We start from the raw sequence: 16556 nt of genomic DNA, 5'->3' as shown, positions 1-16556 counted from the left end.
GGAGGTACGTAAACTGACCATGGTGTCAGAGCGGATGTGCTGCCAGGTGTTAAGCAGCAAAAAGCATAATCCACCAGAGAACAACTGGGCACAGTTCACACTAGTCGCCAAATGTTAGGTCACCTTCTTACTTAATCCTCCACACTTATACTAATGGACTGGCCAGTAAAGCCACTAAAAGTACAGTATTTGAGCACTTTGTTTATATGCATTTATTTAGCGTTGCAATTTGGGTTTGATCTTCTTTAGGATATAGCTAGAGGTTTCTCCAGCAAGTCCCATCCAGGCAGGTGTTCTATCCATGGAGGAGTACATGTTATGATTGCCTTGGACCATTGGCTCTATGTGTTGATTTTATTTTTAGTATTACTAAATATCTTGATACCATCTAGCTTGCAGCTAAATCATCCCCTCTCTTCCACTGCTTGTCTACCGGTGTCGATCTAAAACTATACCTTGGTGGGATTGGGGGCACTGGCATCAAGGAAAGTTCATGTCTCTAAACAGGTCTCAGGGCTCCAGCAGCTGTTAAAAGTGCTTCAAGAAACCAGTAATGGAGGCCTTCCTCTACCAGCCCCATGTTTACAAGGAGTAGCAATGAATGGTCAAGCTGTCAGTAAATCTGTAATTCTGTGCTCCTTTTGCTTCCCCCTCATTCTGGCTCATTCTGTTGAGCCTAGGCTAAAGTCAAGTTGCAATAATGAGGGAGTATATCACCAGATTCCAGTGTTCTACTGAAAAACTAAAGGACGTTGGAAGCGCTTTATTTAAGGAATTCTGTCAATGGGTAAGGGAAAGAAGGGGCAGAAAAACAACACTGCGGCTGTGTATGAAAGCTGCAGTAGGCCAGAAGTATAATGAGCGCTATGCTATCCATCCTGAATTAAAGTGTGAATATTCTTAAAGAGGCATACATCTCATGAGAGTTTAATAAAATGTATGGCTCTAATTCTTCTTTGAGAAAATAAAAAGTCCAGCTATATATTTATATACTGCACATGTTGAGATATGTCATGGCACATCCTTACCTGCTACTGTACTATAGCTTATTTATATGAGCATATCTATTGTGCCTAATTTAATCATTAAACATGGTGTATCCCAGCATTTCTATAAATATGCATTTCAAAAGCGAAACATCTTTACTTACCCGATCCTCTGGCAGATGGCGCTTCATCTACGCCACAGGGGTGGACTGTCCTTTAAAGTCCTCACGTCTGGTGCAGAGCTATGGATCCTGCACTGGTCTTGAGGATGTCAGGACCTTAGACCAGTGGAGCATAGGGAAGAAGATGCGGCGGAAACTGGTCTAGCAGCAATGGGGAGCGGAGAAAAAAAAGAAGGTAAAGTCCCCTAGACCTAAACAACCCTTCAAGTTGAGGCACCGACTCACTGCAAGGGATACTTTCATAGTTTTCTGGAGCTGGGCTTTCAAGTAAAATGCTAATGCCAAAAACTTTCACTACTTCATTTATGTAGTGTGAAGATAATAAATGCAAAACTTTTATTAAATACCTCATTTGTTTGGAAATACCGAACATATATATTTGGCTCAAGGATAGATACCAGAGTGGTTGTATATGGGGTTCATTCAGAACAGAGACCAGTCACTAGTGGTGTACCACAAGGCTCTGTACTGAGTCCTGTACTATTAATCTAAATGAAAGCGATAGAACTGAAGGTTTAGTGGGTAAGGTATGTCTTTTTTGTGTTTAATAGGGTTGATATTTCTGGAGGTATTTGCAACACGGAACATAGATTTGGTATGGTTGGTAGATTGACCAAAGCAGTGGATACTGTCCAACATTTCTAAATGCAAAATAATGAACCTACAGAAAAAGAATCCTCTGATATGGTACAATATTGGGGGTACAGTGTTGGCCAAAACTACAGAGAAAAAAATATTTGGGGGTACTTATTTCAGATTTTTGCAAAATGAGCAAACAGTGTGCTCAGGCAGTGAGAAAAGCAAATAGAATTCTAGGATGCGTCACTAGAAGGATATCCATCAGGAGGGAGGTCTGGATTCCCCTACATAAATCTTTAGTTAACCACTTGCCAACCAACCGTCATAGTTTTACTGCAGCAGGTAGGCTCTGTCCCACGAAACGGCGTACCTGTACATCGCTTTCCAGGACAGCTAGTGGGGGCGCGCGCATGCACCGATTGGCCACAGGGGGAGCCAATCAGCGGGTCCGGTGGAGACAGTGCAGTAAAACTATGACGGTTGGTCGGCAAAGACTGCAGGAACCTAATGTACCATTTTGAAGTTCAAAGGTTAAAGGGGGGGACATGATTGAAACCTTTAAATGCATTAACCTGTAGTTTAGTATATATTTTTTGGAGGGTTCTGGCACTAAACACGTGTAATGCCATTATTTGCAGGTGGCTGCTTCTAGTAAAAAATCATCTCTGCAGCATCTGTCTTCCAAGTTAGGCTGCCTACCTTATTTCTGCCTTATCCACTATTCATAAAACTTGTATTGCTACTCTCACACAATGCATCACAATCTGTCAATGGAGGGGCAGCAGTTCAATGACGGTATCTCCACCCATTCAAAGAATTCAAAGCATTGTAGGGCAGCTCAGAACAACCCCTTCTACTACCGTGCATGTCTCAGTTTTGTAGCAAATCAGTACCAAGAGCATGATCATATACACAGAACCCATTTCCCCTATAGAACTCCAAGAAAAAAAATTTAGAGGCAAGTACAACATTTCTGTTTTTTTCTCGTCCATTAAGGAACACCAACAGGTTCAAAGAAAAAAAAACAACAGGAACTGCCTGCAGGTCAAAGAGCTGGCAGAAGGACTTTATGGTCCAAAGTTGGCATCAGCCAAGGTGGTAACCTTGCAAATCTGATAAACAGATGTTTGATGTTAAAAAGTACATCTAGTGGATTGCACTTTGACAGGAAACAGTGGAACCCGATCCTTAAAAAACCATAGGCTTGGATGACGGTCTGCCTGAGCTACCTAGAAATGGTGGAACAAGCAGTCAGAGCACCCTTCCAGGGTCCATCCGAGATGATAAAATAAGAATAAGTGTTCCTATAAGAAGCAGTGGCTGAAAGATGGACTCCAAAATCATCCAACCAATGTAGAGAAATTTTGTTTTCATGAACTAGATCTGGACAGAGGGACTGAAGAATGATGTCTTAGTTTTCAAATTGTCACCATCACCTTGTCCCTATGCAAAACTACTCAGATTAGGGCTAACAGATGAGATATTTATCTCACAGAGGTGATGGCAACAAGGAATAGAGAGGAATGTCTCGGATAGGGTCAAGCTGCCGTTTCGGAAGTGAGAAAATAACTAGTTTTCACGAGTCACAAGAAAAAGTTACACAAGGGACGCCTCCCTGCACAAAGGTCTTAATCAAAGAGTGAATAATTCCATCTAAGGCTCATTGTTGTGGTGAGACTTCTGGTTCCTCCCTGATGGTTGATATACACCACTGCTGTAGGCGTTGTCTGAATCTGGGTCGAACGACCCTTTAGCAGGACTGTTTAGCAGTGCCAGTTTGCCCAAATTCCAGAATGATGATTGGGCGACAAAACTCCTACGATGACCAAGTCCACTGCACAGAGTGTCCAGGATTCCCCCTCAGATAGGGAGCCTAGCATCCAATGTGAGGATCATCCAAAAGACTGGGTGGAAGGACTTTTCCAGTACCATGGCTGTTTTTCTAGCCCACCAAGCCAGGAAATACCTAACAAATAAATCTGTTTTTCCATTGACTAGACTAACTTGTCCCACCATGACAGAGCTGTCCTGTGTACACCTGTTTTTTTCTCAAGGAGTCCTCCCAGTTTTTATCATGAACTACAGAATAAATTTCCCCCTATGTTGTGGAGATGGAGAGGAAATTATTTGTTTTAGAAAAGACATCTAGGTAGGGCTGACACCATTTCTTTTGATTTCAGCCCACAAATACAGCACGTTGTCAATCCACAACAGGAGATTAAGTGCATTTCTAGTCTCTGCCAAAATAAACTGCCATCTGAATAAGAGCTACTACAAGGAAAACAAACTTTCTAATGTTATATGAAAAAAAAAAAAAAAAAAAAATATATATATATATATATATATATATATATATACACATATACATACATACACATTTTTCTTAAAGTCTTTTTAAAGGCAGAACCTTTACCTTACCAGTATCCCTAATGCTAAGCCACATTGTGTCCATGGACACGCAGAGCGCTGCTTGGGAGCGAGGCTGCATAAGTGCCCCCACCTATAGCAAACGGCTTGCTAGAGGGGCACTAAGCAGGGGGAGGAGTCAGAACGCTGGTGGGGGTCCCGAGAAGACAGGGATTGAGGCTACTCTGTGCAAAACCATTGCACAAAGCAGGAAAATAAAATATATTTGGTATTTAAAAAAATATGTTTACCTTTACAGTCACTTTAAGATTTGCTGAGGTGGCTCAGCCTACATACCTTTAGTTATGCACTTGCAGAACTCAAATATTCTACGTTGGGGAGCTTTACTAAAGTAAAGAGGAATTTTAAAGATCCAGTTATTTGCATTTGTTTTCCTTTTATCCTTTCCACACCTGGATGTTTGACGCAGACATATGTTTAAGTCACCTTAATAGACCACCCCTTTGAATCACAGAAATGTCAGCATTTAGATAACTACCAGAAACACTCACTTTACTCTTGTACAGAGATCAGTACCACCAGGCTTCTGTTTTGAGTAGGAAATGCCAGAACAATGTTGACACAGTCCAAGTTTTTTTGTGCAACACTGCTGCCATGTGGTTAGCTTTAGAACTGCACATGACAATTTTAGTATACAAGTGAGTATTTAAAAATTAAAAAAATCTGAGCACAATACCTTATCGTCAAATTCAATTTATCATTTTTATAAATGCGTTGAAAGAAAAAATTTACCTTCACAAAGCCAGTAACCTAAAACTGGCAGTCTGTGGGACTCCAAGTATACCATACTAAGAATCTTGCAGCACTAACTACTGCTATAGCAGATACAGTTTGCACATACAAAGCTGCCAAGTATTCTCATATTAGATAAAGCTGTTCCCCTCCAGAGCTGCTGACAAGTGTAACAAGCTACAGTATGCTTGCTGACACTCAGAGCCTGCGCATATCTCCAAGCATTGCTCAGCACATAATAAAGAACATACAGAATGTGTTTTATGTCTGTCCTAGAAGACATGTCCTGTTCACAAGTTTAACAGGAGGGTACCAACCATTACCTAAAAACACGCTCTTTAAAAAAAAAAAATTAGGTATCGTTTTTTTGCTTTCGAATGCACTTTGCTAGAACAAGGTATTTCAAACAGATCTGGGACCAAGGAAGTCTGTTAGTGACCCCATATACCAAGTCAGCAAGGTGCATACAACTTGCTGCTGCAAATAATGCAGGATTGCCCAACATCAATAGATGCGGTAACCACAAATCCCCACCCCTTGGAAACTGTGTATTAATACCTCACTATAGAAAATATGGAAAAAAAAAAAATCATAAAGACCTCACTCTAATATATACATTTTTTTAAATTCTTGACCACAGTACCTGTAAACAGATGTTTCTGTTGTGCTGCTAGTACTAATACCAGTGTAATACCAATCATTGTAATGCAGTGTGACTGATCAGACTGAATAAGTCCAAAGACAGAATTCCCTTATGAAACACAATTGTTCATTACACCTTCATTACAAGTGCCTTTAATTCCCAAGAGGCTCTGTGCACATCATTTAAGGGTACATTAATTATTCCAGTGATGAAATCAAACTGTAAAACAAACTACAAAAAAGGTATTTTAACCCCTTTCATGCTTTGCTCTGCATTGCAGGCACCTGCAGTAGGTAAGTGGTTGACCGAAAAGGGAGCGGGGGACAGATCTTTAAATGCACAAACATTATTGCAGGAGGGGCTGTCCTTCATGTCACAGTCTTAGTCCCTTGCGGCTGTATATATCTTTACATATATATATACTTTATTTATATATTTGGGTATGTCCACCTTGGGAAATAATACTGCTTTGTCTTTGGAGTGAGCAATCCACACTCCCCCCCTCTATAGTTTAGTGGCTTTAGATTCCAGTGGCCGACATAGAGGGTGGTTTCCAACTGTGGTTCTGTCCCTGTCTGCTGCAGAGTGGACTGTTTCCAGGTCTGGAGTCTGCAGCAATCACTAGCTTTCCTCCTCTCTCAGGGCGGATGGTAAGAATTTATATTGTTGTTGGCGGATCTGAGCCAGCTTCTTCCGGGCTTCTTCCAGCTCTCTCTCCTTCTTTAGCATTTCCTCTTGAGCTGCTATAATCTATGAACACACATCAGTCGTATGTTACAGATCTATTCCACAGACATTCAAAAAGAAAATAAAGGGACATACAACACAAATACCAGAAGGTTGAAACATTAAAGAGGATGGTTATAAAACCTAAAGACGATAAACTGCTTGCTGGATACATTTCTGTGGTGTTTTGTAATTAACAACTTTAAAACACCAAGGCCTCCTGCACACAGATGTAACTTACTGATAGGTATATGCAGGATCTTGCTAGCAAAAAGGACCCCGAGTAGAAAATGCATGTTATGTTCTGTAAAGACCTCACATACACACACGTACAGGCGTCTAAGTGTGTATGTGTATACCTATGTAAAATTATTCTTTATCCTCTTCTAGCTGACTTACATATGCTTTTATGTATTTGCGTATACACATAAATGACAACACTCAAGCGTACATTTTTTATTATGACTCTGAGTACATTGATAGAATGCACATCTTTAAGCAGCTGTGTGCACTGCTCCAAGGTCAACACCACACCTGCGTTCAGATTTATAAAAATAAAAAAATAAAATAAAAAAAGGAAACTATTCGGCTTGCAAACATTACGTTTTTTTTGCCTGCATGCAAGAGGCCTAACAACTAAAATTTCTAATATCTTTAGAAGCGCGTACCTCAGCTATTTAAGCTAGCTACTACTAGCTTTCAGTTACTGACCAGAAACAAGTTTACAGATCGGGGGAAGTCAGAAAAACTCCTATCTACAAATTTTTTCTAGTTTAGTGACTCAAACTATTGGTTAGGGGATCAGCACAACAGCCAGGCTCAGGAGAGCTCAGGAATCACATGTGATCCTAACCTGTGCAATTCCTCCTACAAACTTTGTCTTCACCACAATGTGATCCTAATGCCCCATACACACGTGCAGATTGTCTGCAGACTTACCAAAACCATATAATATGAGGTCAAACCTAAACACTTTCAATTTGTATGCAATACGGCAGGCCCTTGCACTACATAGAAAAGGTAAGTCTGCAGACAAAAGTCTGCAGATAATCTGCAGGTGTGTATGGGGCATAACCTGTGCAATTCCTCCTACAAACTTTGTCTTCACCACAACGTGATCCTAACCTGTGCAATTCCTCCTACAAACTTCGTCTTCACCACAATGTGATACTAACCTGTGCAATTCCTCCTACAAACTTAAGCCCTGTACACACGTACCGATTGTTGGCCGTGAATTTTCGGCCGCCGCCCGATCGGCTGATTATCGGCTTATAGAAACATAGAATGTGTCGGCAGATAAGAACCATTTGGCCCATCTAGTCTGCCCAATATATCTGAATCCTATGAATAGTCCCTGGCCCTATCTTATATGAAGGATAGCCTTATGCCTATCCCATGCATGCTTAAACTCCTTCACTGTATTTGCAGCTACCACTTCTGCAGGAAGGTTATTCCATGCATCCACTACTCTCTCAGTGAAGTAATACTTCCTCATATTACTTTTAAACCTTTGCCCCTCTAATTTAAAACTGTGTCCTCTTGTGGTAGTTTTTCTTCTTTTAAATATGCTCTCCTCCTTTACCGAGTTGATTCCCTTTATGTATTTAAAAGTTTCTATCATATCCCCTCTGTCTCTTCTTTCTTCCAAGCTATACATGTTAAGGTCCTTTAACCTTTCCTGGTAAGTTTTTTCCTGCAATCCATGTACTAGTTTAGTAGCTCTTCTCTGAACTCTCTCTAGAGTATCTATATCCTTCCGGAGATATGGCCTCCAGTACTGCGCACAATACTCCAAGTGAGGTCTCACCAGTGTTCTGTACAGCGGCATAAGCACTTCTCTCTTTCTACTGCTTATACCTCTCCCTATACATCCAAGCATTCTGCTGGCATTTCGTGCTGCTCTATTACATTGTCTTCCCACCTTTAAGTCTTCTGAACTGGCTTGTTAGTATGATGATTCCGACAACCGACTGCTACTTTTCGGGCAAACAAAATCTGGTGTGCATGCTATAAAATTTTTGTTGGCCGTCACCAGAACGTCAGTTGTTTGTCAGTCAGTACAGATTTCGGCCGACACAAGTCAGATGAGCAAGACTGGGCATGCTCAGAGAAGAAAAACACACGGAAAGTAGACCAGAACATGACATCACTTCTGCAGTTGGTTGTTGTTGGCCGACAAAATTTGTGTGCAGTCTAGAGCACATTTCAACCAACACAACAACACTGGACAAAAGACGGCCGATCGGTCGACCGACAATCGGTACGTGTGTACGAGGCATTAGTCTTCACCACAACGTAATACTAACCTGTGCAATTCCTCCTACTAACTTCGTCTTTACCACAACGTGATACTAACCTGTGCAATTCCTCCTACAAACTTCGTCTTCACCACGTGATACTAACCTGTGCAATTCCTCCTACAAACTTCGTCTTCACCACAACATCATCATCATCAGCTTTGCTGAATGCAGCTTTCTGAGCTGCTCTGACCAGGTTATCGGAGGCTCGTTTCACAGCATTGCCAGCGGCCTGTGTGACAGAAGTAGGGCAAATGTAGAAAGTAAGGAAAGCAAAAGGATAGCCATTAAGTAAGTAGAGGGGAGTGGAGGACAAGATTAGGGGAAAAAAAATAATTGTTAGCAAATGCAAAAAAAACAGGAACTAAACATAAAATGGTGGCATGAATGAATACCTCAATTCCATTGTGAGCTTTGCTGGCTGACATACAATGCATGTTACATACTTCTTGCCCATACAATAAGTTATCCAAACTACCCTACAGCTGTTATATAGGGCCAACTAGCAGTGCACATTCTGTGCAATACTGCCTTATCTCATGTAGATTTTAACACGCTACCTGGAGTCTTCTCACGGCTTCCGAGTCTTGGTCAGCTTTCACCTTGCAGGCGACCAGAAGTTGGGCAGTGGATGCTGCTACTTGCTTGGCAGAGGAGATGAGTTTCTCCTCACTGGCGTGGCCCTGCACTGAGGCGTTAGCCGATTCACACAAGTTGCTGGTTGCCGCAGCCACCATCCTGGCCTAAAAGAAGTCAAGAGTGGCCAAATGACCAGAAACATAATAACAAATGTTGCCTCCAGTGTGGACTGCTAAAATTTTGTTAACCAGTGCAGTGCCAAGAAAATATTCCTCAAAAAGGTTAGAAAAGATTGCGATGCGAGACTGTTCTTTCTAATAATTCGTGTTAATCACAAAGCTTACAATCTAAATTGGATACTGAGTGGCTGGCAAGCAAAGGGGTTGAAGCACCTGGCTTGATCTTAGCAAAAGTGCAATGAGTGATGTTTTTCCTATAAGGTATTGATTGGTAAGAGGTACTGAGACTTGGGAGGAGATCGATGCTGGAGCTGGAATAAAGGGATGGCAAATTTGGCAAACCAATGCACAGCATAGTTAATGGTGGTAAGTAGAATGGACAGCAGTATCCAAGGTCACTGTTATACTGGTTAGGGGATTATGAGTGTGAAATATTTGAAAACATTTAGGTAAGTGTATAGGATGAAAAAGGACACATGTTTTGGTCATCTACAGTAAGACCCCAAGTCATGGATAGGATCAAATAAATGGGAAACATCCATAAAAAAAATACTTACAGCGGAAATGAGTCCCTGAGACCACTGACCATCATCAGCTGCATTAGCGGCAATTGCTCCAACCTACAAAAATCCAAAAGGAGGAAACATTTTCATACTGAAAAGATCATTTAACATGTATCATAGGGAACAGGAAATTATTTGAAACCTAATGTTTAGTGTTTCTGAATGTCTGTAAGCACTGGGTGTTGGCATGTACACATATCTGTAACTTTGTACAACACATATTAAACTGGAATGCAGACATTTGGAAGTCAATGCAAACACACTTTGTACATAGAACTTTTGTGCTGTCTACTCAAAGTGATTAGGCATGTTTTAATGTGATGTGACAAAAGCATGAAAAGGGAGTAAGAAATTTATTAAAAATATCCATTTCATTTTTCTTTTTCATTTTCATTTTGGATAGAACGTGGAAAGTTGGACCCCCTGTCAAGTTTTACTGCAAGAACCAAAAGAAGAAAGTGAGGGAGCACCGACCTATTGCATTACCCACCTTATTCTAAAACCATCACATTATTGATATAATAAAATTTTAAGTATTATACTCACAAAATTACAATAGAATCAAGCTCATCAAAAGCACAGCATCATCGAATCCACAGTATATCATACCCTGTGGCAGGAGAAGATGAAGATCCAATAGGCTAATGCCTTTCGAGGACTAGCCTCTTCCTCAGAGCCAAAAACTAGTGAAAACGAAACTAAAAGAGGCTAGTCCTAGTTGTTCCAGTCTTCCCCAGTCTTATGAGGGCAGCAAGACGAGAGTTATCCATACAAGCCATAATGGAAGTTTAGCCTACTTGTATTGTGTGGGCCTACTCTCAAACACAGAAGAATTTTGTGTTTGTGACTGTTTGCAAGTTTTATTACTATCTGGGGCTCTTATAGAGAGATTTCCCCTCACTTTCTGGAGGGGGCATTTTATCGCACAAGGAATGAGTGAAAATCAAGAACAGGGAACCAGACAAATAGCGGAATGGGGTTCTAGCCTTCTCTTGCCTTAAAAGTTTGTTTTCCTTCTGTCTGTGTTGAAGTTAGATACATTTTTCCCTCTCCTGCTTTTCTAGGGACGAGCGTTTTATCAGACAAAGCAAAAAAAAAAAATCTATAAAATAGAGTCTCTGATGGCTGTAAATACTGACAGAGGTTCTAACATTTTCCCACTCTACCCAAAACTGAAAAAGTTTTAGCTATATATACACTTTAAATCAAAGAACATCAGATAGACTGGATAATGAGAAGCAGTGGACTGTTTTGGAAGAGGCCCAGAAAGTATCCATGAACTTTGATTTATAGACTGTACATAAAACATAGCACACCTGCTTGTTGGAAGATGTCGCTCACAAAATTATTCGCTGTAAAAGACTCTTCATAAAATTGCTAAGATACTGTATACCCGTTCTATTAGTCTAAGACACACACAGGTACCATAATTGTGAAAAACAATTAAAAGTATCTATAAATAAAATGGATTCCTCTGCTAATTAAACATTAGACTACAAATCTTGCAGTGTAGTGTAATAGAGAAAAGAAAGACTGCACAGCTTATCTCCTTTTAACAGTGATAGCTGTGAACTGTAGATGACAAATGGGCATGGATGTTCAATACATAAAAGTTTTACACAGTAAAGAATGACAAAAGGAGATCTGTGATAAATCCATGTCATAATAAACAAAGACTATATATTATAAGGAAACATGTAGAACTGCAAGGATTCTCATGAATCTTTCACAGTATAGAACTTCATTACAGTACTCAGGGGGTATATGTATACTATTTAGCAACATTTACTGCAGACCTTTTTCTGTTCCACTACTGGAATGTCCACTGATACCTATTTTTTTTATTTTTTTAAAGACGTGTATATGAATCCTGAAGTCTTTCAGCTAAAGGCTTGAATTTCCTATTGGTGCCAGCACTAAACAGCTTTTCACAGCGTTTGCCAGCCAGGGATTTCCCCGGTATTCATGTTAGACTTGTCGTGTAACCATTTACTGGATGCCATCCAGCTAAGACTAAAGCTGTGGGTTACCAAATACTAAGAAGGGATTAACCCACTTCAGGCTCAAGCAGAACTTATGACAAGGTCAAAGTAGAAGCCATTTCTACACCTTATCAAATCTCAAATTGTCATTCCGCTGCTGCCAAACTGGGCTGTTGATGATTTTACGCTGGCAGAGAGATGCATCATGTACATCAGTAAATACTACATGTGGCATGAATGAAAGGACGCAGAGAGGGGACAAGAACTAATAACACTCCTGTCATTGATTGTACAAAGTGAAATGTAGTGTTCTTTCCTATAGCCTGGCATTCTAACACATCCAGTCTTAACAGTGGCCCATTAAATTTCTTTCTCTCCTAATTCCACAGGCTTCCTTCCCAACACTGTAACTCATACTGGGATTCACTTTGTGCAATCCTATATCAGCATCTGTACCTCAAGGTGATAAAATAAAGGTCAGTACACTAATCAAATTCCTAATTAACTCACACTTGAGCATTTTTACATATAAATAGAATCTAAAATCAGAACTAGATACAGATTAACATCTTGCATTTTTTGTAGGAATACAACACTGCTTTAGCACAGGGCATCCTTATTATGACTTGTATGATCTCACTTGATTAAAGTTTCCAGTATCATCATCCACAAATAAAAATGATACTACTGGTAACTTCTCACTATGGTACTGAAGTGCTTGTGGGAAAAAATGGGACAACTTATATTGGACTCATGGATTTATTCTTTATAAGGTACTACAAAACAGAGCCAAATAATAAAGTGAAGGAAAGACCGAGGAACAATGCTCCTATTCTAATTTCTATTTTTTTTTCTCCTATTTTTGATTTGTTTGGCAACCCTCCTGTTGAAAAGCAGCAGCAAAACAAAGGTTGATAAAAAGGAGTCACAAGGCCCACTATATTGCAAAATAACATGCAGCCATCTCTTCTTTCTTTCTTACCTGGCTTTGGGATAGTATGGTCCAATGGTAAATGCGCATACACAATAGATTACATTTTTCTTCCAACAGTGTACTTTGGTTTTTTTAATTTTTTTCATTAAAATAATCACATGTTATGCTAAAAAAGCGGTGCTTACATGACGCAATGTCATGAAGCCAGACCAATGGCACTCTGCTGAATGAAGACCGAGAACTGGGTGATCACCGGTCTTTGATTGTTCAGTTTTTGGTTTTAGAGTTGGTGGGGGACCGATGCTGTATCCACCTAGGGGAGTATGATTTTTTTTTTTTTCTAAATCCCACACTTCTCTTTTAACAAATGTATTGATAGCATTCCAAGGCATGCAAAGCCATTGGTTAAATTTGCCAATTTGCTCTGCTCTAACATGTAGAAAAGTCATTTGGTGAACAAAAACACCAATACAATAAAGGCAAGTGCTATGGAATGATATAGAGAGGATGTGAGCTTCTGCTGAGTTGGCAGTTACAGGAGTAGGTTTGTTGCTTTCAAAAGGTAAAAATATTACACAACATAGACTGCTTATAAGGTTGGGCGTTCAAACCACAAACCTGACTAAGTTCTCCATCCAGATGCTAATTTAGCGAAAGGATTATACGTGGATTTTTAAGCACACTAAGACCTAAGACTTGCTTCCTCCAAATTGTATTTTATACCTATAAAAAGGCAAATAAGGCTTGGATTTGTTGTTCCTTATAATTTTGATGAACTGTTTTGCAGACTAAAAGCAATGCTTCTTTCAATTAGCTGATTTTCAGCAGCGGCACAACCTCCCTATACATAATCATATCGAACATCACAGTAAACCAGAATTATTCATTTCAATATATATATATATATATATATATATATATATATATATATATATATATATATATATACACACACACATACATACATACATATATATACACACACATATAAAAACACATATACACTCACAATATATATATATATACACACATTTAATTACATTATTGGTGCACTGCTACAAGTTACTTTCACTGTTGGTTTGATAAAAACAAAAATACATTGTGCCTGTGAAATAAAACCGTGTTCATCTTACAGCTGGAATAACAGGATAGTAAGATAGAAACGCTGCATGTGACTACTATCAGCTCACCTTGCCTTGTGCCACCAGCTCTCTCTGAGCCGCTGAAGCAGATTTCACTAGTGCGCTTGTAGCAGCTGCAATTGACTTTGCCGCTTCCAGGATCTGTTCCTCGAAGTCCAGTGTTTCATCTGCCTGCTACGAATAAAGAAACAGAATACTATCAAACTGGGTGTTCTATAGAATCCTTTTTTTTTTTTTTTTTTTAAACTTTTAACGATGGTTAAACCTCCTGCTGTTGCTCTGTACACCCCCAACACAGCCCTGGAGCATACGCAGGACACTGTAGCAATATGTTTGATATATAGTTGAATGAATGAACAACCTAATATATCAAACATATCAGACAGAGGCTGCAGGAGAGGGTTCTTGGAACGATTCCACTGACAGAAGGGACATGGATGGAATGCGACTCTCCATCAGGACATTCCTTACATTAAGAGCTCACCATCAACTTAATAGAAACACTGTAACCTATATCCTATCTCACAGAATGCATTTAATGAATGTGTAACATAAAAAAGGACAAGTCACACTCATGTGGAAGTTGTCTGATAGAGGAGCAGCATTATATCTAGGCATGGGCTCAGCTGGCTGAAGGTGACTACAAGGAGAACTGCAAACTTTATACTTACTCTTGGCTTGGCTCGTGGCTTAAGCTGTTCCAGTTTTTTGGCTGCTGCCTCTATAGAAGCTGCAGCGCCAAGCAGCTCTGTCTCAGCAATCACTGTGGGATCTTCAGGATCCACCCATTCTGTGCCTAGAATTACAAAAAAATTGCGGTAACAAAGATTTAGCAACATTATCAGATATAGGGAGGAGGTTGAGATACATTCTAAAACAATATTACAAAAAAGAGGTCTCATTAGAATGTTTGCGTGTTCATTACACAAAAAAGAAAAAAAAAAAAAGAGAAAGTATGTGGTGTTGGGCTCACATTTTACTTCCCCGAAATACCAGGAGTTTAAAGCTGGGTACACACAAAGTTTTTTTCCATTCAACCCAGCAGGCTGAACGAAAAAAAAAAAAAAAAAAAGAAATGGTTGTAATAACACAAGCAATCATCCCCACTGTGCTATTTTGACAAGGTGACTCCACCCCCACCAGAATACACTGATCAGTGCTTGCAGCTATTGGCTGTGAGTGCTGATCAGATGCTGTTCGAAGAACGGCTTCTGTAAAACAGACAGCTTTACACATGGGCCGTAAGTTGGCAGATTCCCGCCAAACCAAGCGGTTTTGGCCCATGTGTACAAGGCTCAGGAATAAAATAACCACCAAAAATGTCCTTCCCTACCGCTATGGTACACAAACATATACTAGTAAATATTTTTAACAATGGCTCACCTTTCATGGTTTCTGTTGTCTGGATTAGTTCTGTTACAGCAGATGCAATGCGTTTGGAATAGGCAGCCAACTTAAGCTTCGCCTCAGGACTGGGTTTCTGTAGAATCTACATAATCATGTTTGTGGAACAAACGTTATTTAAAAAATATAGGACTGCCACATTAAGTGCCACAAACTGACTTGGATTGTCAAAATATTTTAAAAGCTCAACTTCAGGAAAAGTAAAAATCCTCCAATGCAATGGGGATGCCCCTGCACTGCAAGGGTTAAATGCTCGTTTTGGTCAAGGTCTTTCCTACCTGACCCTTTGCTCCTTTTGCAGATACTCACCCGTGCTCCAGTGGTGAACTTTTCCGTTAGAATACTCATGTTTTATTCAGGGCTATAGGCACTTCATTGTTCATGATGACACCAGAGGTATCTGACAGCCAGAACATAGGGAGCATCAGGGACTGTCTTACAGCATGGGGAAGCCATGAGATTGGGTAAGTAAAAGTGCTTTTCTTGGTCAACTGGATGTAAATAAAATTTAACTCTTGCAGTCCAGGAGTCGATCAAGGGAGGATTTTGATTCTCCCTGGAGTTCAGCTTTAATATCTCGTAATGTAACTCACTGACAACACATGCTCCAGCATCTCCAGGTATCCCTGTGTACATTCTGTTCCATATTTCAGAGCTCGTTGCCTTGTTTCTTCAGTGATATCTGGGTGGTACACCGCTTGCTAAAGTTAAAAATAAACATCAGGTTAATCTAAATATTTCATTCGATTTTCTCTGCCAACATAAGAAAGGACTTTATTGGATCATGTACACCATTACCTTGCAGGCCATCAACATATCTGAGACGGCCTTTCGGCTCAGGTTGGCAGTAGCGATGACATCTTCTTGTCGGCATGAATTTCCAGCTGCCACTGCTTTTGCTGTTGCTGTGGTGATTCCTTTGGTCATCCGGATTGATTCCTCTGGAGAAGTGGTCTTTTCAGGAACCTCCCTGGATTGGAAGACCTAAACAAAACGTTTAGCATAAAGGCAAGAGTGACCATTTGCTGCTCTTAATGTCTACAAATGAAATTGTGGTTTTAATTGTAAACTATCCATTGGAAATCTTCTGAGAAAGGTATCCACAATCATTTCTTCAGTAATATTCCTATCTACTGCTTCCTTAGTCTAGGAGGACATTCAATAAAATATTGTAAACAAAGTTGGTGGATCTAGAAAATTA

At 39.9% G+C, this 16556-nt stretch overlaps 1 protein-coding gene across 3 annotated transcripts in view; it reads right to left on the bottom strand.

The window, feature by feature from the left end:
• Positions 1-5640: 5640 nt before the first annotated feature.
• TLN2 (talin 2) overlaps positions 5641-16556 on the bottom strand; it is a 477844-nt gene continuing 466928 nt past the window's right edge. For all 3 annotated transcript variants that reach the window (XM_082253081.1, XM_082253079.1, XM_082253080.1), the window contains 9 exons: positions 16154-16339; positions 15949-16056; positions 15335-15440; positions 14623-14747; positions 14000-14125; positions 9888-9950; positions 9133-9315; positions 8679-8804; positions 5641-6299 (listed from right to left, as the gene is read on the bottom strand). In XM_082253081.1, the coding sequence (XP_082109207.1) occupies positions 6171-6299; positions 8679-8804; positions 9133-9315; positions 9888-9950; positions 14000-14125; positions 14623-14747; positions 15335-15440; positions 15949-16056; positions 16154-16339 (1152 nt within the window). In that variant the 3' untranslated portion in view covers positions 5641-6170. The remainder of the gene's footprint in view (positions 6300-8678; positions 8805-9132; positions 9316-9887; positions 9951-13999; positions 14126-14622; positions 14748-15334; positions 15441-15948; positions 16057-16153; positions 16340-16556) is intronic.

Source organism: Pelophylax lessonae, assembly GCF_965119305.1.
Source record: "Pelophylax lessonae genome assembly, chromosome: 4".
Classification (NCBI taxonomy): Eukaryota; Metazoa; Chordata; class Amphibia; order Anura; family Ranidae; genus Pelophylax; species Pelophylax lessonae.
This window is presented reverse-complemented; position numbering and strand designations above follow the sequence as displayed.